The sequence below is a fragment of the Hippocampus zosterae genome, chromosome 21 (genome assembly GCF_025434085.1).
Source record: "Hippocampus zosterae strain Florida chromosome 21, ASM2543408v3, whole genome shotgun sequence".
Lineage (NCBI taxonomy): Eukaryota > Metazoa > Chordata > Actinopteri > Syngnathiformes > Syngnathidae > Hippocampus > Hippocampus zosterae.
Window position 1 is genome coordinate 3057982 of NC_067471.1, and position 24519 is coordinate 3082500.

General features: G+C 48.2%; 1 protein-coding gene and 1 long non-coding RNA gene across 7 annotated transcripts in view; both read right to left on the reverse strand.

The window, feature by feature from the left end:
- The window catches only part of sox5 (SRY-box transcription factor 5), a 78858-nt gene that overhangs the window by 16992 nt on the left and 37347 nt on the right, over positions 1-24519 (reverse strand). For 5 of the 6 annotated variants that reach the window (XM_052055353.1, XM_052055354.1, XM_052055350.1 and 2 more), the window contains exons 5-9: positions 21479-21651; positions 21198-21266; positions 12950-13076; positions 9624-9709; positions 4284-4442 (exon numbers count right to left, since the gene is read on the reverse strand). In XM_052055353.1, coding sequence (XP_051911313.1) covers positions 4284-4442; positions 9624-9709; positions 12950-13076; positions 21198-21266; positions 21479-21651 — 614 coding nt within the window. The remainder of the gene's footprint in view (positions 1-4283; positions 4443-9623; positions 9710-12949; positions 13077-21197; positions 21267-21478; positions 21652-24519) is intronic. The other variant, XM_052055352.1, reaches the window with a different exon arrangement.
- On the reverse strand, positions 7911-9606 carry LOC127593778 (uncharacterized). Its single transcript, XR_007960505.1, has 2 exons — positions 9335-9606; positions 7911-9295 (listed from the first exon to the last, which is right to left on the reverse strand). It is a non-coding gene; the product is annotated as an uncharacterized LOC127593778 (long non-coding RNA).

A 24519-nucleotide genomic window follows, 5' to 3' on the forward strand; every position in this document is an offset into this window, starting at 1 on the left:
GCTCCGACCTCCCTGTGTGGAGTTTGCATGTTCTCCCTGGGCCTGCGTGGGTTTTCTCTGGGTACTCCAGTTTCCTCCCACATTCCAAAACATGCGTGGCAGGCTGATTAAGCACTCTAAATTGTCCCTAGGTGTGAGTGTGAGCGTGGATGGTTGTTCGTCTCTGTGTTCCCTGTGATTGGCTGGCAACCGATTGAGGGTGTCCCCCGCCTACTGCCCGAAGACAGCTGGGATAGGCTCCAGCACCCCTCGCGACCCTAGTGAGGATCAAGCGGCTCGGAAGATGAATCAATGAATGAAGGTTTCATTGTAGAGGAGTTTCACTGTAATTGTATTTGAATGCCTTCTGATGAATTTGAGAGTTTATATCAGTTTGTGTTACGACTGCGCAAAAAAAAAAAAGGTTTAAATTGTGTGGAAAATTTGTGTATAAAAGTTTTCAGCTTTCTCTGCATCATAAATAATCAAGACGGTTATTCTTATTTGGAATGAGTTTGGATTCTTGCATCTATTAATTGTCGGTGGCTTGAATAAGACGTGAAAAGATTGAGAATGACATCAAGTTTGGCACGAAAAGTGCTGGACTGTAGGGGGCGGCACAGTAAATCAATTGTGGGGGGGCCTCGAATGCCCCCCCCCCCATGACACAGACCCTGTATCAAGATTTTGTATTTAGATTTTGTCACATGCATTTATACAGCAAAGAACGGTGGGATTTGATCATTAATAATTTGATACTTAATTTGTTTTTAATCAGACGTGCAAGTAAACTTTTCTTGTTTATTTTTGTCACAAAACTAATGTAATAACAATATTGTCAGAAAGTAGCGGTATTTGCGAATCAAGGGTTGGGTTCAGCAACGGGTGGAATTTTACTTTTTTTTTTTTTTTTTGCACAAAATGATAACACATGTTAAAATCCAAGCCATTATAAGTCACACAACAACAACAACAACAACAACAACAACAAAAGAAAATATCACCAAAACCTGACACGCTACCCAAACAATTAGTTTTTGAAATCTGGATCAAAAAATAGATTTCGGGACAAACGTCTCCGATTCAAATTTGCCGTCAACCAGTGTCGTGACAGCACATCAGCCGGTTTCATCCGCTCCACGCGGCACGGGCGCCACACAACCAAAGAGGCACTCTTGCGTCGCAGAATTCGGCATGTATGCCGCAGTGATTTGTGCTTGTGTCTGTTCGTGTGCCATGCTTAGCCTTCTTCAACACCTGCGCGCGTGTGCGCGTGTGCGCGTGTGTGCCCGCGTGCGCGCGCGCCAGTGTCTCACCCGAGGGTAAAAGCACTTTAGCGATGTGTGCCTGAGTCCAAACAGCTGTGAGCAAAGGCAGGCAGCGGGTCTCTAAATGACTCGAGACCTTAGACGGAGCCCACAGGGGGAAAGGCACCTCTGAAATATACATGTCACTCACCCGGAAAGCCAAGAGCGAGCGAGAGAGAGAGAGACTGCAAAGGAGCGGATGATCGAAGGGATGAGCGGAGAGAGGGGAGTGGAGGGGGGGGGGGGGCACAGCGGTCACTTGGCCATTTGGGCTCCGCGGGCCCTGCCGGGGTTCAGGCACATGTCAGACGCGCTCACTGGGTAGGGGGAAGGGGGTTATTGCGGCTCCCTCCGCCACAGGCCGCAGCACTTTAGGGGTCAGCCCAAGTCCATATATATGCTAATAAGACAGGGGAAGTATGTTTGTGCCGGTGATGATGTCGTCGTGCGCGCAGTCAGGATGTGACCCTGCTTGTCAACAGAATCATGCGACTTGTTCTCGTGAGAATTTTCAAGTGTGTGTGTGCGTGTGTGTGTGTGTGTGTGTGTGTGTGTGTGTGTATGTGTGTGTTTCTTGTGTGCTGCATTCAATACTGAAGGGAAATTGGGAATATCCCAGTTGGAGCTGACAGGGGCCCTGACCTCAAAGCACATGAACAAAAATAAATGAATCGCAACGGCTGACGAGCATTGTAAGTCGTTATTTGAAGGCCCTGTGTTGAGAAGTCCTGTGATGTAAAACGTGCGTTCCTCATGTGGAAAAGTTGGCGTCAAATTGCCATTTCTTGAAAGAGCAGTAAATGCACAAAAATAGCATTTATCTTGACTTTTAGAATCTTTTCGGGTAGGCATTTTCCTCGGTTGTCGACATTGTCATGCAGCATCACAAGATTACATCTGGGAGGGTCACAAATACGATAACCATTGACAGCCACCCAAAATGTTTTGAAATAGCCTGTAGGTGCGGATTTTTTAACTCATTCATTTTCTTTTTATCTTGGAAAGGAAACATGATGGTTGGCAGCAAACAAACACCAAAAATAATTACTCATACAAAAGTAGCTAGCTTAATGCTAACGCAAAATGCCATAAACGTGCGTGATTAGAACCCTTTAAGCAAAAATAATTTCAAACACTCACAGGAATATATTCTTTATCCTCTATAGAAAATGACATTTTACTCTAGCCGTCTGAGCCAAAAGGGGATAGTCTTCTCCCCTGTATTTATTATTTGTTATACTGCCCCTTGTGGCCATGGGGTGCATACCAGAAGGAGCGGGCCCATGTCAACGAGGGACGGATTCAATTGCAGCATACGTGAGTGAAATCAGCGCTGCACGAGTGTTATTGTCCTGTTCGTCAGAAAACAACAGTTGTCATTAAATAAATAACACAATTAGCCTTTTCGAAACGCTGTGATCAAATTTTATTCGTCTGATGACGGATCCGTCGGAATGTTTCCGATTAACGATAAAGCAAACCGCAACACAACAAAGACCCCAAAAAGTATGCGTGTCATGAAAGCAAGGCCTTTCGGCATTTTTTTATGGTTATGGTTATTATTTCAATGCGGAATGTCTGCTATTATATAGCGCTGAGGTTTTCCGACTCAAGCTACATTAGAGTAGATGTGTGTGTGTGTGTGTGTGTGTGTGTGTGTGTGTGTGTGTGTGTGTGTGCGTGTGTGTGTGTGTGTGTGTGTGTGTGTGTGTGTGTGTGTGTGTGTGTGTGTGCGCGTGTGTGTGTGCGCGTGCAGGCATGCATGGATGGCTGGTCAAGGTCCCAAAGGCTGACCACATATTCATTGAATTCCACTCGGATTCCCGCCGCCTCTATTGGCCAGCCAGCTGAGAAAATGGCACAAACAGCAAAAGGTCCGGGCCGTGTCCTGCTTGGCTGACTTGCTGAGGTTTTAATCAGGAAAGGTGATTGTTTGATAAGAGGAGGAAAAAATAACAGGGGGGCAATGGGGGGGGGGCAAACTCCAAACAAAAGCCAGGGAACCATGCTCACGGCACACACGAGACAAATATTGCCACTTGTTTGTGTTGTAACGCTAGAAAACGCCAACGTGCAGGTTTATGACGTTATGACGAGGTTGAGCACAGCCAAGGATGCAACTTGGCCGGCTTTCACCGAACCAGAGTGGGTGGAGGGGATGCAACACCAACACCCCCCCAAAAAAAATAGTCTTAATTGAAATTTTGTGCTGTTTCATTCACCAAAACAACATTTTTCTATTTATCTTTGTTTAATTTGGTGGAGGAATGCACTCGACAAAGTGCCCTTCATGTTTGTTTATTTTAACTCAGCGTACGAAAGTTAAAGGGGGGCTGCTAATTGGAATTTCACACAAATACTATTTTTAAATTGAATGATTTACAGTCACCGGATGGTAAAATGTGGAATGAAATGCTTATTATAAACCTAATGGACCTTTTGGTGATCCCTCCAAATTTCGGATTTTTGAAATGGGTGACAATGTGTTATATTTAAAAAAAAAAATTCCCATTGTCGATTTGCCTTTTTGCTGCGGTGTCGATTTGATTCTAATTTTGTTGACTCACCGCTTATTTTCTTTTGTATTTTCTGCTTTGAAATCGGTTGACAGTGACTGTTTGTATTGCGAAGCTCCTTGTTTGGGACCTTGTTTCGAAAAGTGCGCTACAAAATAAACCACCATTTAGCATTTTCTGCTTTTTAATTTTTGAGCGTACAAAACCTGCTTTTGTACAACTGCTTTTGATGATTGGATCTGAATAGCTGGTGGAGGATTTGATTAGATTTATTTTTGAAGTGTCATTTTTCTGCCAGTGACCATTACCGCCCCCTGGAGGACGCAGGAGTCCAGCCACGGCAGAAGTCGAGCGATTCGGCAACGGAGACGCACTATGGGCCACCTTGAAAAATTTTTTTAATCCTAACGTTTTGATCCCCCGCACGTCCACCGGCTTTTTGTAGCGTTACCACACAAGCACATTTTCTTCTTGCGTTTACCTTGGTCTTGTTTGGCTGCGGGGAGCTGCGGGCCTTGTCGCTCTGCGCGTGTGTGTTGGTGGGCGGGGAGTGCGTGCCCAGGTTGGCTTGGGACGCTAGGCCGTGCTGCTTGGCCCCGGGGGAGACCTGCATGGCCGCCAGCTGAGCTGCGTACAACTGCTGCAGTGTCAGGAGAAAAAAAATAAAAAGAGGGCAGGGGGTGTGGGGGGGAAGACCAAGAGGAGGAGGAAGGGGCAACATGAATAAATGAATACCGGAGCGGGCGCACAAACAAAAAAGAAGAGGTCGGCTAAAAAGCCCAAGAAGAAAGAGGCCATTAGTGGCCGAGCTTGTTTGCGCGACACAGAAAGGGACATCACCGCTCTTCTTTCCTTCGCCCCCCCCAACCCCCACGGGAGCGGCGCTAACAGCCTCTCTGACAGGCTTGGCGATGTCCCCTCCAGGTGCATCGGTGGGGGAGAAAGGGAAAAAAAGCATCGGAGATATCAAGGTCATACCGTGTGTGTTGCTCAAGGTGAAAACCCCCCAAAATTTGGAACGCGCCAATCCACACTTTTCACCCTCAGTTTTTTTTGTTGTTGTTAATTAAATCAGCTTTATGAGTGGAACAAAACACAGCTTGCCACCATTATCTACGCATTTAATTAAACAGCATGATGTTGTTGCACTATTAATGCAATTGCAACGCAAAACACCAAACAGTGTCTGGTCGGTCCTTTTTCCAACAACTTGGAAAGGGTCTTCAGAATTGCTCGAGCCTCTTTCAAGTGGCTTAATACAAAATCCTCGGAGATGGCGCTTCGCTTTTTCAGTGAATTGTCGCTTTGCGCTTCTGAAGAGGAAAAAGAGAGGTCTTTTTGCCGGGAACGAGCAGATGTTTTTTTTTTAATAGTTAGGATTGTTATTATTGATTTCTGATTTTAATTTTCTGGAAGGAAACCATCCAGTTTTTTTCTTCTTTTTTTTGTCTATAGTTTAACTTCCGTCCTTCTGTTGGGGCTTGGCGGCCGGCCACCGGCGTCAAACAAAGGCTGGTTTATGCAAATGGCCCGAGGAAGAGACGTTGCTTCTCTCATTCTCCATCTTTTCTGTCTGTTTGCAACTCTCTCGTCAGCCCCCCCCCCCCCCCTCCTTCCCGACAGCCGCCGCAACTCGCGATCCCCTCTGCTGTCTTGATGCAGACATTTGTCTCTCTTTAGACAAATAAGAGGAGTGAGTCAATCGAGCTGGCATCAAGAGCGAGGGGGGGGGGGGGGGGGGGGATATTTGAATGTGGACTAATCTGGTGTCTGTCACCGACAATATTCACTGGGAGCTTGTCAAGGCGTTAAAAATAAGAGCACGGCAGTCAGGCATTCAAGGTAGCAGTGAGCGGCTGTAGTGGCAGCTGGTGACGTGTTACAAAATATACAGGATGGCAGAGCCATTTTAATTTTTTGGGGTGGATAAGTATCGCTGGCTGGTATCGGTAGCTTCCACAAGACCCCCCATGCCCCCAAATCATTCCGAAATTGCGCGGAAATGTGCTAACAGGCAAAACCTTCACCAATAGAAACAAGACGCCAGTCAAGCTAATTAGCGACGAGGCTGTTAACCAACAAGATGGAGAAAATGTGTTCTTGCCCACTTCGGTGCCTTTTACAGTCAATAGACAGCTCGCGCGCGGCGCTGATAAATCTCCGCTCGGAGTCGCAAGCAGCTGCTGCCTCTTCTCAACTCGGAAGGGAGGAAGTGTCATTGTGGACCGCACGGCGGACAGGAAGCGCCGCACCGGGTGGCCGGAGCGGTTCGTCTACGAGGGCCACAGTTCGCTGAGATCAGATCAGCCTCGGCTTCAATTAAGCGCTCTGTGTGGCACGGCACTCACCGATGCGGCGCCCCTGCCCCTCCCACCACCCCCCGCAGCGAGCGCACCACGGGCGCAATGTGTGTGTGTGTGTGTGTGTGTGTGTGTGTGTGTGTGTGTGTGTGTGTATGTCCTGCCATATTCGGACCAGTGCTTCAAAGGCCGCTTTATTTGCGGCCCGAATTGAGTTCCATTACAAGGCCAGCTCCCGTCACTCAAAGCTTTGCTCAATGGGCCGGCGCGCAATCACGCACACATGCGCGCGCACACACACACACACACACACACACACACACACATGCGCTTACAGAGGGCACTGCCGAGTACGCCCAGAGCGTCGCCACAGCGGCGTGCATGTCAACAAACGGAAAGTGACAGCGCAAAGCCCCCTGGGGTGACTGGAGGAGCACAGGCGCGGTGACACACACACACACACACACACACACACACACACACAGTGAATCAACAAATGAGAAGGGGGGAATGCAATCATAGTTGTTGGATGAAGAATAAGGAATTTGAAATGTCACTCCTCAGACGTGTGTGTGTGTGTGCGTGCGTGTATGTGCGCGTGTGCGTGTGTGTGTGCGTGTGCGTGGTGCGTTTGAACTGTGACAACCATCTTCCACTTTTTTTTTCTTCTAATCCCTTCATGCATTGCCACATCTGCATGTGTGAGTGTTTGTGCTAAGAGCGAAAATAGACTGTGAAGTCTTCTAGTTTTTGACCCATTCACCATTTCGGAAAATCCACAATATAGGTATGATATGAAACATTTTTTAAATTAGTTTTACCCCTCCCAACACTTGAACTGAACAAATTTGCCGAACACGACTTATTTTCAACACGCTAGAAAATTGCAAGTATAAAATGTGTCTGTGCCTTTAAGAGGTGGGGCCTGATCGGATGTCATGTGACATCGGAGAAATCTGACCGTGAGTCGCTGGCCAGGAGCTGTGGTTGACGGCAACTGTTCTCCCGGCACTCAATACACGACTCAAAAGTGCATTGGCGCCTGTGGCTCTCCTTTCCTGCATGCGAGGGCATTAGCGTGAATCCCTACAGTTGGGCGTTCAACAAATTCTGTATCCTACATTGTATTTTATATTGGTTTAGTACTGTCTGATGGCATTTTGGTGCCAAGCAACTGTCTTGAACTGAGCGGCGCACTTTGTTCAGTTCGGCCATAGCCATGTCTAATAGGAAAAAGTGCTTTGCTGCCATTTTCTGGCATCTATAGGAAATTGGTCGGAACTGTAAGGCACACATTTCGATGAACCACAATCAATTGGGGGAACGCTATTGCTATTGTGTGCATTTTGTGTGTGTGTGTGTGTGTGTGTGTGTGTGTGTGTCTTAGTGGGTGGCGATCATGCGTGTGTGTGAAGCTCCTCGGTCAATAATCTGCGGTTTTAGTCAGATTACCAGCTCTCCCCGCTTGCTCTTTGTCATCAGGAGTTCAGCAGGCGCCTCAATGAGGCCGCTATTGTTTGCGCGCACACTGAGGACTATTGTTCCCCAAAAAACTTCGAATAGATTCCTCGCTGTCTGTCTTTCCGTCTGTTGCCGCTTCCCGTCCGTCTGATCGCTTTCATGTGGACTGGTCGTGCGTGATCGACCACAATAGAGAAGAGCAATGCGTGGATCCCGAGCCGCGATCGTACAAAGACACTTGAAACTGTGGAATTGGACGCTATTTTTTAGCCGTGACATAGGGGCAAATTATTAGAAACGCTGGAAACTCGAATCATACATATTGATATATTTTTTTTTGGTCCCCCTCAAGATTCAGCGGGTGCTGAGTATCGATTCACGAACGTATCGCTGGCTGACTTCTCGATTGCTGCCTCTCATGTGTCTTTTTGTCTCTCACGCCCCCCCCTCCCCTCCCCCACCACCGTTCCCTCTTCAACCGTCTGCCTGTTGCCCGCCTGTCGTCCATTTCTCCGGTGTACAGCGCGGTAATCCAGGACAATATGTTGCAACATCTGCCTCTCCATATGATGCCTGACCCACGCCATTGACCCTCTTTAAGCCAGACACACTCACACACACACATGGAAGAGAAAACTCTCTCTTGGTCCTCGCTAAATGACTCCACCTTTTCCGTGCACCCTCGAGTATCCCCCCCCCCCCCCCCATCCGCCTAAGTGCGTTTGTATCTGCGGGTCTCGCTTGTCCTTCTCAACCCATTTGCGTGGATAATATCAATAATATCAAGGGTCAATAAGTGAGGAGGATTAATCCAGTCTAATGCACAATGTCACACTCACTCCCCCCACCCTTTTCAGATTAAGATGCTAAATGTCAACCTTGTCCACTCGGTTGCCTTGAAAAACCAACGTTAAGCTGCCGTTGAGTGTGAGAGCGGGTTCCCATTTCTACTAACGCCGAAAGAGCTTTAAATCGTTAGCAGATTAATACCAATTTTTTTCCCCTCTCTCCGAAAAGGAAAGCACTCAAAGGATACGATTGTAGCTTGCAAGTGGGTGGGGTCGGTATTCTGCACTGGTTTCCCCCCGCACCCCGACTTAAATGCGATCCAATCCAATGATGGTGAGGTTTTTCCGTTATCAATTTCCGGATCCCCACTCATGTAATTTGCGCAAGTTAATTTTATGCCTCACGGACGATACGATTCCGTTCAACAGCGTGAGCAATATACCGCAACTGATGATGATGGCTTGTGGGTAATCGTTATCATCGGAGGAAATCACATTATGACAAATTGTGATAAAGTTGTGATTATGCCCCCCCCCCCCGCCCTTAAGTATTTGAGATGCATTTGCGTAACAACCACTACATTATCGCCGTGTAAAAATGGCACAAACGGCATCCATCAAAAATTGACAATGATTGCGTTTGCAAACGCAGGAGTGTTGATATTTATAGTTACATCTCAATAAAATGTTTTGCGTTGCTATGGCAACCAAGAGACCAAGACCTCCTTTCACAAAATCTGAGAAATCCTGCCATGTTTAGATTTGGCAATCCCGGGCAAATCTCTGACAAAGCCTTAATCTTGATGTGAGTGTGTGAATGGAGATAGATGAAAGATTTTTTTGGGGGTGGGGGTGGACAAAGTCGAGATTTTAAGTGAGTCGGAACACGGCGGAACATATGGGCAGCTAGATTGCAGCAGTGATCTGAGGACATTATTCCCGGGCTACAGACACACTTCACACACACACACACACACACACACACACACACACACACACACACACACACACACACACACACACACACACGGAACGAGTGAGAACGAAATCTGCGGTGGCGCTGAGAACCGTTTACGCTGATAGAATTTCACACAGCTTTGCTATTTCTCCCCGTCGTGCCTCGCATATGGGCCCCGCCGGCGGCGTGCGTAGACGGCACCGCCGCTTGACCTTATTTACCCCGAATGTGTGAGCAGGACACGTGTCGGGGCAGCTGTCCATCATAATATATCACCTTGATACGGAATCACTTTTTTTTTTTGCCCATTGTACCTGGAGCTGAAGGGGTCCGAGACCGGGTGTGGCGGCGGCAGCCGCGGCCATTGTGGTGGGGATGAGCTGGAGTGGGTAGGGGTCACCTGTCCCAAAAAAAAAAAGGATAATTTGAGTCAGCAAGCACTTGATCACATGATCACACTGTGAATTAAGAAGCCACAATAACACTTTTTTTTGGGGAGGCGGGTTCTGATATTTGGCAGCAAAAAAATGTAATTTATTTAATCCGATTAATCGAACAATTGATTGTCCGATTAATCGGTAAATAAAATTTGTATTCTGCCACATATCAGAACCCGGCATATATATTATAGGTTTTTTTATATGGGGGGGACAGCGGTCACTAGAGTGGACGGCTGATCATGTTATCAGTTCACAGGGTGCACGAAAGGGTTAAAATAACTTCATTTAAATCTGATTAAGATATGAATTACAGGCAAAACAGTTTGGGGGGGAGGGGTCATGTTTTTGTCTCATTGTCTTTAACTTACATTCGAATCGACAATAACAATCGAAAAAAAACGAGTCTGATTCTCTCCTGCGTTTATAGAGATAAGTCGATATGCATACCCAAACTTTGCTTCGTTCGCAAGTATTTGTTGCCCATTTGGGATTCATATTGGAAAAAAATGTACCTGTAATGTTGAAATAGTAATGAGAAATAGTGTGTAATGACAATGAGAAATGTTTATACTTAAGGTAACTGATTATTAGGGCGTGTCTCCTTTCTCTGATTGGTTGTTTTTCATGGTGTGCGGTGGTTTCTTGTACATGAAATGTGGCCAGCGATGTTTTGTTTTGTTTTAAACCAGCCTTCAGCTGGTCCAGAATGCCGCTGCTCGCCTCTTGACTGGTACTCGTAAGAGGGAGCATATAACTCCCACTCTGACATCCCTTCACTGGCTCCCCATTCATTTTAGGGTTATTTTCAAGATCCTATAATCTCGCGCCACCTTACCTCTCTGAGCTCATCCGCCCCTACACACCTGCCCGGCGCCTCAGGTCTGTGGACCAGTCTTTGTTAGAGGTACCAAGAGCTAAACTGAGGCTCAGAGGGGATCGAGCCTTTTCTGTTGCGGGTCCCTCTCTCTGGAATGACCTCCTCGCTGCCCATCTTTAAAGCCCTCCTCAAACTCACTTGTATTCTTTGGCGTTCGACTCAGCATGATTTGTCCTTGATTTTACTGCTTGGTGCTTTCCACCGCCTTTATTACCGATTCGTCTTACTGTTTATTGTGTATGTTAAATCGCTCCATGTACAGCACTTTGTATGCAGCGATGGCTGTTCGAAAGTGCTCTATAAATACTGTTGACTTGACTTGACTTGACTTAATCTACTGTCAAGTGATAAGGACTGTAACAAATGTGAAAATTGTTGCAAACACTAATTGCTTAAATTGTATTTCTTTATTTTTGTCTCTTTACAGGATCAGTGGCACATCCGAAGCTCCACTTTAAGGTACGGCTGCACTTGCATGAAAACACGATTGACATTCGTTGCCCAGCTATCAAGAGCCAATCCTTTTGATTTTGTCAATTCCTGTTCATGCCCCATGGAAATCGTCCCATTTCGAAAATCCCCGCAATTTTGCAGCGCTAGCTTTTTCTTGAACTTTTTTCCCCCTAAAGCAAGAACATAAAGCAGGGTTCACTGGTAGCTGTTAAATCTCTATTTTCCCTCCTTGCCCTCACTCCTCTAACCGCCCCACCCCCCTTTTTTTCTGCGCAGCTGTTAAAGCTGCCCTTTGTGCCGCGTGGCTCTTAATGAAAAGCCTGATTGTGTGTCTTCCTTCCGCTAATACCCTCCGACAAAGAGCGCTGAGGTGAGGGGATTCGGGATAAAGCGGACCGCGGTGTTGTAATTAAGAACTGCCGCCACCGATTGCACCACTCGCCTTCCCTCTTTCGCCTCTCCCGCTCCGTCGTCATCATCAGCACTCACTGGATGCTCCATGAGGCACACGTGCATTCAATCGTGAGATGGGGGTCTCAAAAGTTTCCCCATACGGAGATTTCATGTAAGGTGACCAAACGTCACCATTGTTGTGGGTGGATGTGTTCTACCGATTTATTTTTTTTTAATTTGTACCAACACGTTAGCATTGACTGTATTAATAATGCAAAAGTTTAATGTAAGACTTGAGGCGTAATTAACTCCTTCAGTACCAGCCAATTCTGTACCAAGTTTGAAAAGATGTTTAAAAACGTCTTTGGGAGTGAATGAGTTAAGAGCAAGGCAAAGAGTAACTCGACTAATCATTGTTATCTGCTCTGTGCGTGTTCAAGTCGCAGTTGTTTGAAGTGTCAACATTTACAGTTGCCTATGCTAATTTGCGTGAGCAAGTCGAGGTCGTCTCGGGTTATGTTGGCATTAAGCTAGCAGGCTTTGGTCGATGGCCGCGTTGAAATGTTTGATTCTCTGGTGGTCAGCTTGAAGCGAGCACACTTTGAGCTTGTCTTGCTCGTGAGTGAAAAAGACTCCGTGGGGAAAAAATTGTTTTGTAAGCATGTGGGCGGGGTAAAACTTATACACATGCAGGTTTCACTGCACAGGGCGCTCCATAAGCGTGACAATATGCAAGTTCAACGTGTGCCAAAGAATGTTCTGCGTCCAGTAAGACTTGGTAAGAGCTGCGAAAATACAAGCCTACCATTTGACCGCAGCTTTAGGTGGGTTTCAAATCTGTGGGTGGCTCTAATTAAAATGAAGCAAACTTGTTGGGGAAGCTGTGAATTTCTCAATTTTTTTTCTTGTCGGAGCGGGTTGGGCACACTTGCGTCCTATTTGTGTCGGTATTAAATGCATCCCTGGCTTCCATGCTTGTGCGTGTGTGGGCTGTGTTGGAAACCCATTCTGGCTGCGGCCCGTGTTAATGTGAAGAGAACCTGGGGCAGGTCACATTACCACCCCTCCCCCAAGCCCCCCCCCCCCCCCCCTCCGTTTTGCCTAACCCCCCGTGGAGCATTTTATTCCCAGCATCTCCTGGCATGTGCCTACTTGTCTCTCTCTCTCCCGTTATCGTGGTAAACAACACATTGCCACACAGCCGGAGCGTGATCGCCCCCCGCCAATAAAAAGTCATGTTGCTTTTAGAAATTGAAAAATAGAAGACAAACGGTTGGAGCCAGAAGAAGGAACGAGAGAGATAAGCAAATGACAAGCACTGTACAAAGTCTTTCCTGAAGGTCTGCAGCGTATAAACAAAAACCTTTAGACTTTTTAGTTCGAAGTGGAGTACCCCACCCCCAACCCATCTTCTTAACTTTAATTTTTTCCGTACGTAGCCCGATATTTATTTTCCGCGTCGATCGACGGCACTCACTGCAGCCCGGTTTGTAGTTGAAGCCCGGCGGCATGAGGAAGCCCTGCTGGGCCGCCGCTGCCGCCAGGGTCCTCTGGTCCGGGGGAAAGACGGGAATCATCAGTGGCGGGAGTTGGCCCTGGACCTGCTGAGGAGGGGGATGGGGGGGGGGGGTTGAGGGCAGGTGGAAAGAGTGGGAAAAAGTATTTAAGTGGTCCCAAAATGAACTTATAGCGGCATCATGGATCAGAATGCGTTCAAGCTCATATTGATCATCTCACATATGGAAAACACACACACACACTTTCTGGAGTGTGGACAGTTCCAAGCAGCTGGCCTTTTCCTTGCGTTTGAAAGATGACGTTCTTCCATTGAACCCCGCCGCGTGCCCCGCACGCTCGCTCGCACAGACAGGACCCGTATCGGCGCACCCTTCGGCAGACAGCCACGCGACTTCACAAGGCGTCGTGGGATTTTCAAAAGGAGGAGCGCGTAAGAAGAAGAAGAAGAAAAAGTCCTGCGATCGGGCGTCTTTGGCAGAGGAGCCAAGGGAGAGCGAAGGAGAAGAGACGGGGGAGTCAGAAAAAGAGAGAAGTAGGAGACAGATGGTTGCACAAAGCAGAGTGCTGCCAAAAACAACGCACAAAGGCCCGTGTGTGTGTGTGTGTGTGTGTGTGTGTGTGTGTGTGTGTGTGTGTGTGTGTGTGTGTGTGTGTGTGTGCGTGTGTGTGTGTGTGCGTGTGTGTGTGTGTGTGAGTGTGTGTGTGTGATGGACGGATGTACAGTTTTGAGACGGGAGCAAGGAGACAGAGGGACAACGGAAAAAAAAAAGACGCAAGCTGCCGACGATGGCAAGAAGAGGACAAATACCAGAAACGGATTCTCCCGTCAAACAGCCCCGCCTGAAAGTGGAACAGAAATGCCCTTGCGAAACGATCTCTCCAAAACGTCCGTCGGTGCGGGAAGCGCAAGCCAGTTTCGCTTTGAGGTGATTAGACCTTTGACTCCACCACCCACCCCCACCCCCCCTCACTCCCCCCACTTCCTCTTCCTCCGCAATGAGTGTTTTGACGCCGGTGACATCGCCGAATAGGATAATAGGCAGGTAAAAGCCGTCTGATGTGGGGGGAAAATGGATGGGAAATGGCGGCGCAATCATAAAGATGCGCTGGGGTATCATCCAGTCACGTTTGAGTGATATGGGCACCTGAAGTGATTGTTGAGTCGTAAAACACTCGTCTGTGTGTGTCGCCCCGCCCCCACCCCCCACCTCCCACTTCTTCCTCCCATGTGTTGGCATGCCAACAACACTGTAATCAAACTATCCCAGCTCAGGGGAATAGTGCTCTCTTCAAGGGGCTCCTGTTTACACCCCCCCAAACGAATAATTACACCACCATTTTTTTTTTGGGTTAACCATAAACCGCGTGCTTTTTTTGCGCGATCAGAAAGCGGCAGGCGTTCCAGCGCGGCGCTCGGACAAGGCCCCCCGCGGGGACGAATCACAGGCAGAACAGTTCCGCTTTGCCTTTCAGGCCTAATTGGACATATGCTGGAGTGGAGCTGGCTAGGGATCCCGTCATGAGCCGTAGGGAGGAGGAGATAGGAGACAAGGAGATGAGGAGACACACACACACACACACACACTTTTCTTCTTTTCATCGCGAATGGAAAATATCACACGCAATCCTTAATGGCACTCTCGGCTTCTCTCTCTCTTTCTCTCTGTCCTCTTTAATCGGAAAAAGAAAGTACAATAGGCAGACGCCGCTTTGCACAATGCATGGGATTCTCCACAATGTCAAAAATAAAAAAAATCAAGCATCACAGAGGGAAAGAGAATCATTGCCAACCCATATGTCGCTGTAATAATAGCCGACGTAACAGCTGCAAGCGAGCACAAGGCAAAAAGTCACGTGGGTCAGCAAACCACCGGATGCCGGGGGTGGGCTTAAGTATTGGGACTTGTTCCCCATTGTGGATTGTGGACGCCGCTCCCGGCCCCTACTCACACAATCTCGCGGTTTTCAAACGGGTGCTAGCTATTAGCCACGCCCCCTTGACCAGATCATTCATCCCCGTTGTTTTTGTCAAATGTTGATTCGGAACTTCTCCAGAAGACGTGTCATATTTTGTCAACAAGGGATGTTTTTTTTCTGTGAATGTAAGGCCAAGTGGACCTAATACACAGCTTGCCGTTGCTCAACGCAAAGACAGAAGTCCTTTCAGAGTTCTGGAACAAGAACGGGTAAAGATTCTCCCGCAAAAGCGTTTTGGCAGAAAGGAAAAGAGACGCTGGTGCGAGAAAGCGAAGGGCCCGCATCGATCAGACGATCCCCACATCTCGGCGGATAAAGGAGAGAGGCGCATGTGAAAACCGCCGGCACTTTGGGGAATAGCGCTCCCCTCGGCTTCTCTTCCACATCAGTCCCAAAGTGAACATGAAAACCTTACAACGGGCGCAGACAAAACATCACACCGCCGCTTTCTGTCGACTCCGGGCGGCATTGACAACGAGGCGCTTTTAATCTTGCCAACTCCTCCTCCACATCCCAAAGCCATCAAACAAACAGAACTCATCTCAATATAAAATAATAATTATTATTATTCTAATCAGCGGCAAAATGTTTGACGGGGATCTGGAAAGGAAAGTGCGAAGTTTCACAGGGGCCACGGAGGACAGGAGGAATGGTCCTGGCGAGAGAAAGTTCTCGGCGGCAGACAGAGTGAGCAGAATGAACAAGGGAGGGGGAGAAGGTGGCACGGCACGGGGGGGGGGGGGGGGGGGGGGGGGAGGCAAGAGTTGAGAATAATTGGCGGCGAGCGGAGAACGGCGTTCGCCACGCGCCAGGCGGCACAGCTTGAACTTAAAGCGCCGTCGCGGCATAATGAAGATGTGGCCGCTAATTAACATATGGGGTGCGAAACAGGTTGGTTGGCACCCGGTGCGCTTCAACCCAAAAAAAAAAATAATTAAAGAACTCCAAGGTAAAGTTATTATTGGGGAGTAATTAGCTCTATGAAGTTAATGCGCTGAACAATAGCTGCCAGCGCCCCACAATATGGCCCGTATCTGAGCTTGCGAAAAAAAATTTTAAATAGCCCCCCGATAAAGTGCGAGTCCCTCAGCTCAAATCTGTTGGGCGGCCATATGCTGCGGCAATTAATGCAAGACCTGGATGACCTTTTGTTGAACACGGGAGAGAACCAATAATTAATTTGAAGCAAGGGAGGAATACTGATCCGCTCACGTTATACGACAGGCCAGTCTGCCGTGACACGGCAGAAACGACACGACTATACATACGCTGTCAGAAACGGGTACGGTAGCTGACTTGCGGGACTCTTTTTCTAGGGCCATACACCGTATTTTCCGGATTATAAATCGCTCCGGACTATGAGTCGCGCCAGCCATTAAATGCATAATAAAGAAAGAAAACAACATACCGGTTTTCGACCATAATCCCTTCTAGATGGATGTTCGAAAACCGAAACCACGCTCTTTAAAAAAAAATCTTTATTGAAGACGTCTGCTCACAATAGAACGCTACACGAGGAAGCGTCACTTCCTCGTCTACCCGAGGAAGCGTCACTTCCTCTTGTAAGGAAAGCGGGAGGAGTCAAGTGGCGCATTCAAGTGCGCTCAGTTTGGTCGAGAACCTATTTTCAGTCATAATCCGAGGCATAAAAATTTTTACATTTTTGGTCGAAAACAGATTTGGTCGAGAACAGAAACGTTCGAATACCAAGGTTTGACTGTATATAAGTCGCGCTGGAGTATAAGTCGCATTTTGTGTGCGGGGAAATTAATTAAAATCCAACACCAAGAACAGACATGTCATCTTGAAAGGCAATTTAAAACGAAAATAGAATCTAGTGTACGATATGCTAATGTTACATGAACGGAGAACATGTCTGGTATGTTCACGAAACATATTAAGAATTATTCCGATAACGATAGCATCAAGAACATGCTAACTGTGTCACTCCAAATAACAAAATCCAACGAAATCTACATTTTCTGTGTCACTTTCAAACAACTCTGCCAACTCCAGAGGTAGAACATGTGGCGCTGCTTCTTCTACATCGTTTACGTCAGACTCGGCGTCGATTTATCAACACAAGCCTAGAGCACCCTCTTGTGGTTTAATGTGAAATTAACATGTGAAATGATATAATAATGTAATAATCATTTCACACATAAGTCGCACCAGAGTACAGGATGCACCCGCCCCCGGCCAAACTATGAAAAAAACCCTGCGATTTATATTCCGGAAAATACGGTAGTTACACAGAAACTGTATATATCCAAGATATGGTCATATTTCGTTCTGGAATAATTTTTTGGGAAAATCCAACACCACGTCAATCAAGTTAAGATTTAACATATTGGAGTAGCAACAAGTCAATGTACCCCTTCGAGTCATTCATCCATTTTATTTATTTTTTTGAGATGCCTTATCCCTCATTAGCGAAGAACCTGAAGCCAGTAGCAAGGGGACACCCAACTGGAGAGAAACCACCAGTCACGCTCACATTTCAGACAATTCAGAGTCTTTAACCCTTTTCGGGGACAGCGGCGACGACAGTGGACAGCTTATCATGTTATCAGAGTACAGGTTGCACAAAAGGGTTAATTGAGCTAACTCGCATGTGTTTGTCACGTGGGATGAAGCCGGAGTACCTGAAGAACCCCGAAACAAGCCCGGATTTCGAAACCCCAACCTCTGAACCCAAAGCAAATGCGCTAACTATTCATCGTACCCCTAAAGAGAAGAAGCAGTCTGTCGCAGAGGGCCGGGAGGGGACAAAGCCGCTGTTTAATGGAGGAGATGAAACAATTACCCCGGTGATTGGGTTTCGCTGTTTCAAGTCGGCGTGTTCCGCTGTGTGCGAAAATGAATGAAAACCTTTGCTGAGCTTCTGACCGCGCCAGGTCGGTCGAGTGATTGAGTTAGCTAAACGTGGGTTAGCCGTAATGGGCAGCTTGTTAGCCGCTGTCGCCAGCACGTCTGGCCTCTCTTAAACCAGTCAAAGCATCAGGTGGCTTCACTCGTTCTGCTCCCCTCCTACCCCCATTATGCTGTTCTCTCCTTGCTCTCGAAAGCGGCGAGCGGGGGCGCTTGATGAGATGAAGGAGCGAGGTAGAAGTCGAGACGCGCTAAATCGTCCGGTTCATTAGCCGCCGAGACGTTCCAGCGTCGCCTCATCCCTGCGTTTTCAATCCGCCCGTTGGCTTGTATTCTTGACACTCTCTACATCAACCCCCAGACGCTCGGCAGGTGAGCCCCTTTCATCCCCGCCGCGCTTCCCAGCATGGCGGCCACCCAAGGGGGGCGTCGGAGACGAGTCGCCTAATTAGAACAAGAAAAGACGAGAGGAAACATGCGCACTCGTTCGAATTTAACAAGGATTCCGCCCCCCCCCCCCCCCCAGTTCCCGGCAGGGGGTGTGGAAAGAAGCAGGCGTGTCACCGTGCGCGCACACGGTTACGTTTTTGGCCGCAGAATAGTGTGTCGTATCGTCTTCGAATGCAACAAGTTAGGATCAGTTCTCTCCCCCCCCCCACGGTGCTTAAGCTTCGGGCATAGATCGAGATTTTGTTTAAGATTAGCATCATGACGGGCCAGGGGTACATTTCTGGTTCCACGCATGTCCAGTTGGGTTTGCATGAAACGCTACGGTTGTAGTTCGCCTCAAGGCTAACATGCAAGACTTGACGGGATTAAGGATACAGCGCCTTGATTTCGAAGTTACGATTTGTTGGTGTGCTGTGAAGACCTAGTGTGAGTAAAATATGCGCCTTGGCTCAATCACGGTTGGGACTCACTGAACTTGAAGTCACACCCGTACCTCTTTAGCCCTCGAAAACGCTACGCACCGCTGCTTTGGAGTCCGATAATTAGCTATATTAGCGGAGATTGTACCTAGAGGGACTGCAATTGACCTTCGCTGTCCTCTTATTTCTGACAGCGTTTGTCTAATGGCTCATTAGCGATGCTAATTCCAGGTAAAAAAAAAAGAAAAAAATAAATTACTCCAAATCACATACGAGTCCGTCGCTAACTTCCGGACGCTAATGAGCGCTTATACCGCCGAGCACGTCCGTCGAGTGCAAAGCAAGTGCCGCAATTGGATCCCGTTCAGCGGCCTGAATAGTTGTCACGCGTATAGCGTGCTCGCTTCTGGGGCAATGAAAAAAAAGAAATAAAATGTACCAAAAAAAAAGTAAAGCGGATGTGAGGACAATAAATAATTTGTCCTCCTTCTCCGTACGAATGTGTGCCACTCTCCTCTCTTTTTCATGAGCTTGATCATTCGGTTTCATTTCATCACCTCATCCAAGTGGACGCTTGAAAGCATTCTTCGCGGGCCTTTGGGGGGGTTTTTGGGCCGAACAAAGCCAACACACACACACGCGCGCCCTACAAATGGAGAGAGACACAAGAAGGGACAGCTGAACTCGGCCTCGTTAGGGGGAAACGCAATCACAAGGGGCTTATCATACAGACACAAAACCCGCCCCCCCCCCCCCCCTCCTCCGTGCACCCCACAACGTAGTGAACCTGGTGCCCTCGCTCTGGCAGGCCATTGTATTGTGGGATTGTGAGGACAATCTCTTCATGAATGATTAAGCAGTGCGTTTTCTCCACCGACGCTTTGATGCCGAGCGTCCCGTTTGATCGCCGCGCGTCGTTTTTTTTTTTAAATTTCCCGAGATATGTACACTTTAACGCAGCAATGCCTACATCTGCCCCCTTTGTCCCCACCCTCCCGCAAGCCATGTGAGAGGCTATTGTTGGGGGTGGGGGTTGACGGAGAGACGCTTGTTTGGGAAAAGGTTGCAAAGTCATGGGAAAAGAGCGCTTTGTCTCGGCGGGGTCGTGAGGGAGTGAATCATGAGCGGACGTGTTTATAGCTCCGCACACACAGCTGCGGCGAACGCAACACAGGGGACGCGCGCTTGCGTGCACGCGTTGCAGTTCAAGACGCGCACACGGGCGAGTCTTTGCGGACAACGAGGCACCCCCTCAAAAAAGAAGAAAGGGAACAATTAATAATTGAACTCACACAAAGCAAATAAACACAGCTGCTTTACACCCCCCCTCCCAAAATAAAAAAACGAGCATGCAAATGTGATCACAAGGCCCCTTATCAACGTGTATGGCCGACTCATGGGGGGAGGGGGGTTACGAGGGGATGTGGATGCATGTGTGCGTACTCCGGTTTTGGACGGGGCGTCTCGCTGATACAAAGCGGGTCTTTCTCAGCTCAAAATTCAGTGTCATCTGCCTTTAGAAAGGCCCGGGCTATTAGTTCCGAGCCACCTGGACCAACATAGAGGCTCCACTGTCGCACCCGAAAAAGGACAATACTTCCATTTTTTTCAAGTCGCTTGAGCTCAACCCAGCCGGGGTTTGTGCAGCGCTGCTGCGTCTGGCCCGAGCGCCGCGGCCCGGAAACCGTGTGAAACTGTCGCGAAATGGGGGGTTCATGAGTAGCCAAACGTGAGCAACTAGCTTTAAAAAATAGTACATTGGCGTTCCCAATGAACAACATCAAGGGTGACAGTTTTGCCACTGTAGCGAAGGGGGATTCATGAGTAGCCAAACGTTAGCGACTAGCTTAAAAGAAAATAAGTACATTGGCGTTCGCGAGTAACAACATCATGGGTGACAGTTTTGCCACTGTAGCGAAGGGGGGTTCATGAGTAGCCAAACGTTAGCGACTAGCTTAAAAGAAAATAAGTACATTGGCGTTCCCAATGAACAACATCAAGGGTGACAGTTTTGCCACTGTAGCGAAGGGGGCTTCACGAGTAGCCAAACGTGAACAACTAGCTTTAAAAAAATAGTACATTGGCCTTCCCAATTAACAACATCAAGGGTGACAGTTTTGCCACTGTAGTGAAGGGGGGTTCATGAGTAGCCAAACGTTAGCGACTAGCTTAAAAGAAAATAAGTACATTGGCGTTCCCAATGAACAACATCAAGGATGACAGTTTTGCCACTGTAGCGAAGGTGGGTTCATGAGTAGCCAAATGTTAGTGACTAGCTTAAAAGAAAATAAGTACATTGGCATTGCCGAGTAACAACATCATGGGTGACAGTTTTGCCACTGTAGCGACTTGGTACGTGCGTGCGAGGGTCAATCGCCACGTCTGTCGATGACAGTGACGTATACTGACAGGCATTTCCATGGTCGTCCACTCGATGGCAGAAGGTCCAATTGACCATTTGTAGGAGGAACGCACACGGACGGCCCTCACCTGGATTTGCTGCTGCAGGAGGTTGATTTTGTGCTGCTGCTGCAGGAGCTGCTGTTGTTGCCGGGCAATCTGAGAAAAAAAAAATTGTAGCCGGTTATTGCTAGCAAAATAATTTCAGAGGTGGCTCGCTGAGCTTTCATGAGAGCAGCCTGTGAATAAGTGACGGTGTTTTTTTTGCTTTTTCACGTCAGTACTTTGTAGTGAAGACATGAGACGGCGCCACTCTGAAATGGGTCGATAAAGGGTGTTTCCCAAGGTATTGTTGTGGAATGATTGTGTACCTGGTCCTGCTGTTGCTTGGCCAGCTCCATCTGCTGCCTCTGTTTCTCCATCTGCGAGGCGGCCAGCTTCTTCTGCTCCTCGTGGGCCGCCAGGAGCTGCTCCCTCAGGCTGCTCAGCTGGCCGATCATGCCCATGAGTTGGCGCTCTTTCTCCGCTAGGCTGTCCGGTGTACCTGGGGAAAAAAGGGTAGAGGGTGGGGGTAGGCTTGATTGTAATCCTTGGAAGCAAACTGAAGGTATAGACTTGAAGGAAGGATGCATGATTTTATGTTCCGGAAAAAAAATAGCTTTTTTCAAGCTCGGCATGAAAAGTTACTCAAGAATACAAATCGGGCGCACGGATGTCTTCTAGCCAGAGGATTGTGGGAGTCGGGTCAGAAAGGGCAAGGAACAACAAAGTAGTATAAAGCAACCCGCGGCTTGTTGGGCCGTCTAATATACGACCGGTTTGGGGGTTAAGAGTACTTTCGACGGAAGGTGTGTTATAAAACCAGATGTTGACCTTTTTTTTTCTTTTTTTTCCCCCACATGCACATCCATCACTGTCTTTATTGCTTCATTTACATAAAAAAAAGGCCCAGAAGTGGAAACATTTGTCAACAGGTTAAGCAAACTTGAAATCAGATCCAAAACAACCACAACAAAAAAATGCTGCTTTTAAAATTTGTGACTAAGAACGGTAGCCAGAGTATGTGTGTGTGTGTGTGTGTTTGTGTGCACTCGTTTGTGTGTGTGTGTGTGTGTATGTGTGCGCGCGCGCGCGCGCATGTGTGTGTGTGTGTGTGTGTGTCTGTGTGTGAGACGGAAGGAAAGTGTGTCTGGTCTGTGTTTTCCCTGCAGTCAACCCGCCTCCTGCTCACATTTAGCATGGCCTGACCTCTGACCCCTCAGATCCTGACATACCAGCTCCATTACACACACACACACACACACACACACACACACACACTCACACACACACACAAGTACGCTCCCAAATACGCGGCCGCACAAGGCCGAAATCATTCAACCGGATGTAGTTAAGGAGACGCACAATCAGCGCGGGGTCCTCGTCTCGAACTCGGACCCGCTAGTTTCAGATTTACCATATACGGCACACGCCCATTGTTCCTCAGCCGCTACCTTGAAGAGGGCCACATTCCTGCACCAGTCAAACCAGATGACGGCCGGAGAAAAATGTGGGTGGGGGTGGGCAAGTGAGGGAGGGGACCTCCTCAGAAGTGGGGAGGGGTGAAAATAAGGACGGGAGAAAAAAAATGGAGGTGAAGACAATGTGCCACACCGGCGCCTGACCTGGCCTTTGACCGCGACGGGAAGGTGAGAGTCATCCATTTGTCGCCCCGCCTCCCCCCCACACCCCCTCGTCCGGACCACTTCTTCCTTCGCTCACTCCATCCATCCGCCGACAATGAACAATAAAGGCAACTGTCGGCGGCGCTGGCCGCTGGAAAAATAAACAGGCCGCTGTCCTAACACACAGACCCACCTTTGTAAAGCCAGAAAGAGAGAAGTGTGTGAGTGTGTGTGTGTGTGCGTGTGTGTGTGTGTGTGTGTGTGTGTGTGCGTGTGTGTGTGTGTGTGTGTGTGTGTTAGAGCGTGAGTGTGTCGCCCAAGCTGACCAAGACAAGAAAGGGTCCAGTGTTAAAAAACCTTGGCCTGTTCAAGTAGAAGGGGCGGGTGAAGTGAGAGGGGCTAACTTAAAGGGTAGTGGGGGGGCAAATGGGGGTGGGGGGTGGTGGGGTGGGGGTAAAGGTGAACTGTTGGATCAAAGGGGGTTTTCTTGTCTTAGAAGGGGCAGGGGGGTCAACACACACATACACACACACACACACACTCACACACACTTCCACACAAACCCGCTCAACCGGGGACGTTCTTGAGCACAAACATTGCAGATGTGTGCGTGTCGAGGTGTAAGAGCATCCCTTTCGGAGTTAAAAAAAAAGTGTGTGAAGATGAAGCCGCTTTTCTTTCTTCCCCTCATCAGATGCAACGCTTTAATCAGTAAACCAGAGCAGACGGAGAGACAAAGCACCGCCCCCCCACCTCCCCCACCCACCTCCTCACATCAGCTTGTTTCTTCAGCTGCTGTGAGAATCCATCAGCCCGATTCTGCCCTCGGTCGGCGTCGTGATCATTACAGCCCGAGTTTGCCTCAAAACTCTCAACATAATTAACCAATTTGTAACAATGCGAAGCTTGTCACTTGGTTTCGGGGGCAACGGGGGCGGGGGGGCTAATTAATGAATTAATGAGCGCCCACCCTGTCCCACCCACGAGAAAGGAGAGAGGCCTAGAAGAAAGCAAAAAAATGCCTACAAAAGTCTTAGCAAGAATGAAGGAAGGCATCCCAGTATTTGATTTTGGTTGATTGGCGTGTTTACGACACGTCGATGAAGGACAATTTTAGTTGCGTCTTGTGTACCGAATGAAATGTCCAGTGAGGGTCTTGCATAAAAGCTACGCTTCACTACTGCAAGACAAATCCCACTCATATGGACTCCTGATTTTGCCCCCCTGCTGTGGTGTGCGGACGCTGTGCAGGACCCGACACGGAAATGTCAGCTCAGCAGGGAGCCGGGTTAAAAAAAAAAAAAACACCATATACACGGAGGTATGATCAATGAAGCGCACCCTCGCGACAGCTCTTTGGTTGCACATCTCGCCGCCTAACGAAGCGCCCACACCGGCAAATGCTTTTCCTTTTTTCTATTTTTGGTTGGCTCTCGCATATTCTCATCCCCTTCCTAGCCTTTCGTCTACACAGCTTGAAGCGCTTGCGGTTGTATAAGCGATACGATAATTTTTTTTATTATTGTTATTTTTCAATAACAGGCCTGATTCACAACTGAAATTCATTCTTAACGCCCAACAAGTTGTCTTGTTTGGAACATGGGCAACTGCATGTCCTTATATGGGTATGAGAGGATGTGTCATGCCCTTATATGGGCAACTGCCCCTTATACACACGGGAGGGTGATCGTTATCATATTTAATCAATTTGGGCAGCGGACGGTGTTTCATATCATATCTATTGATCT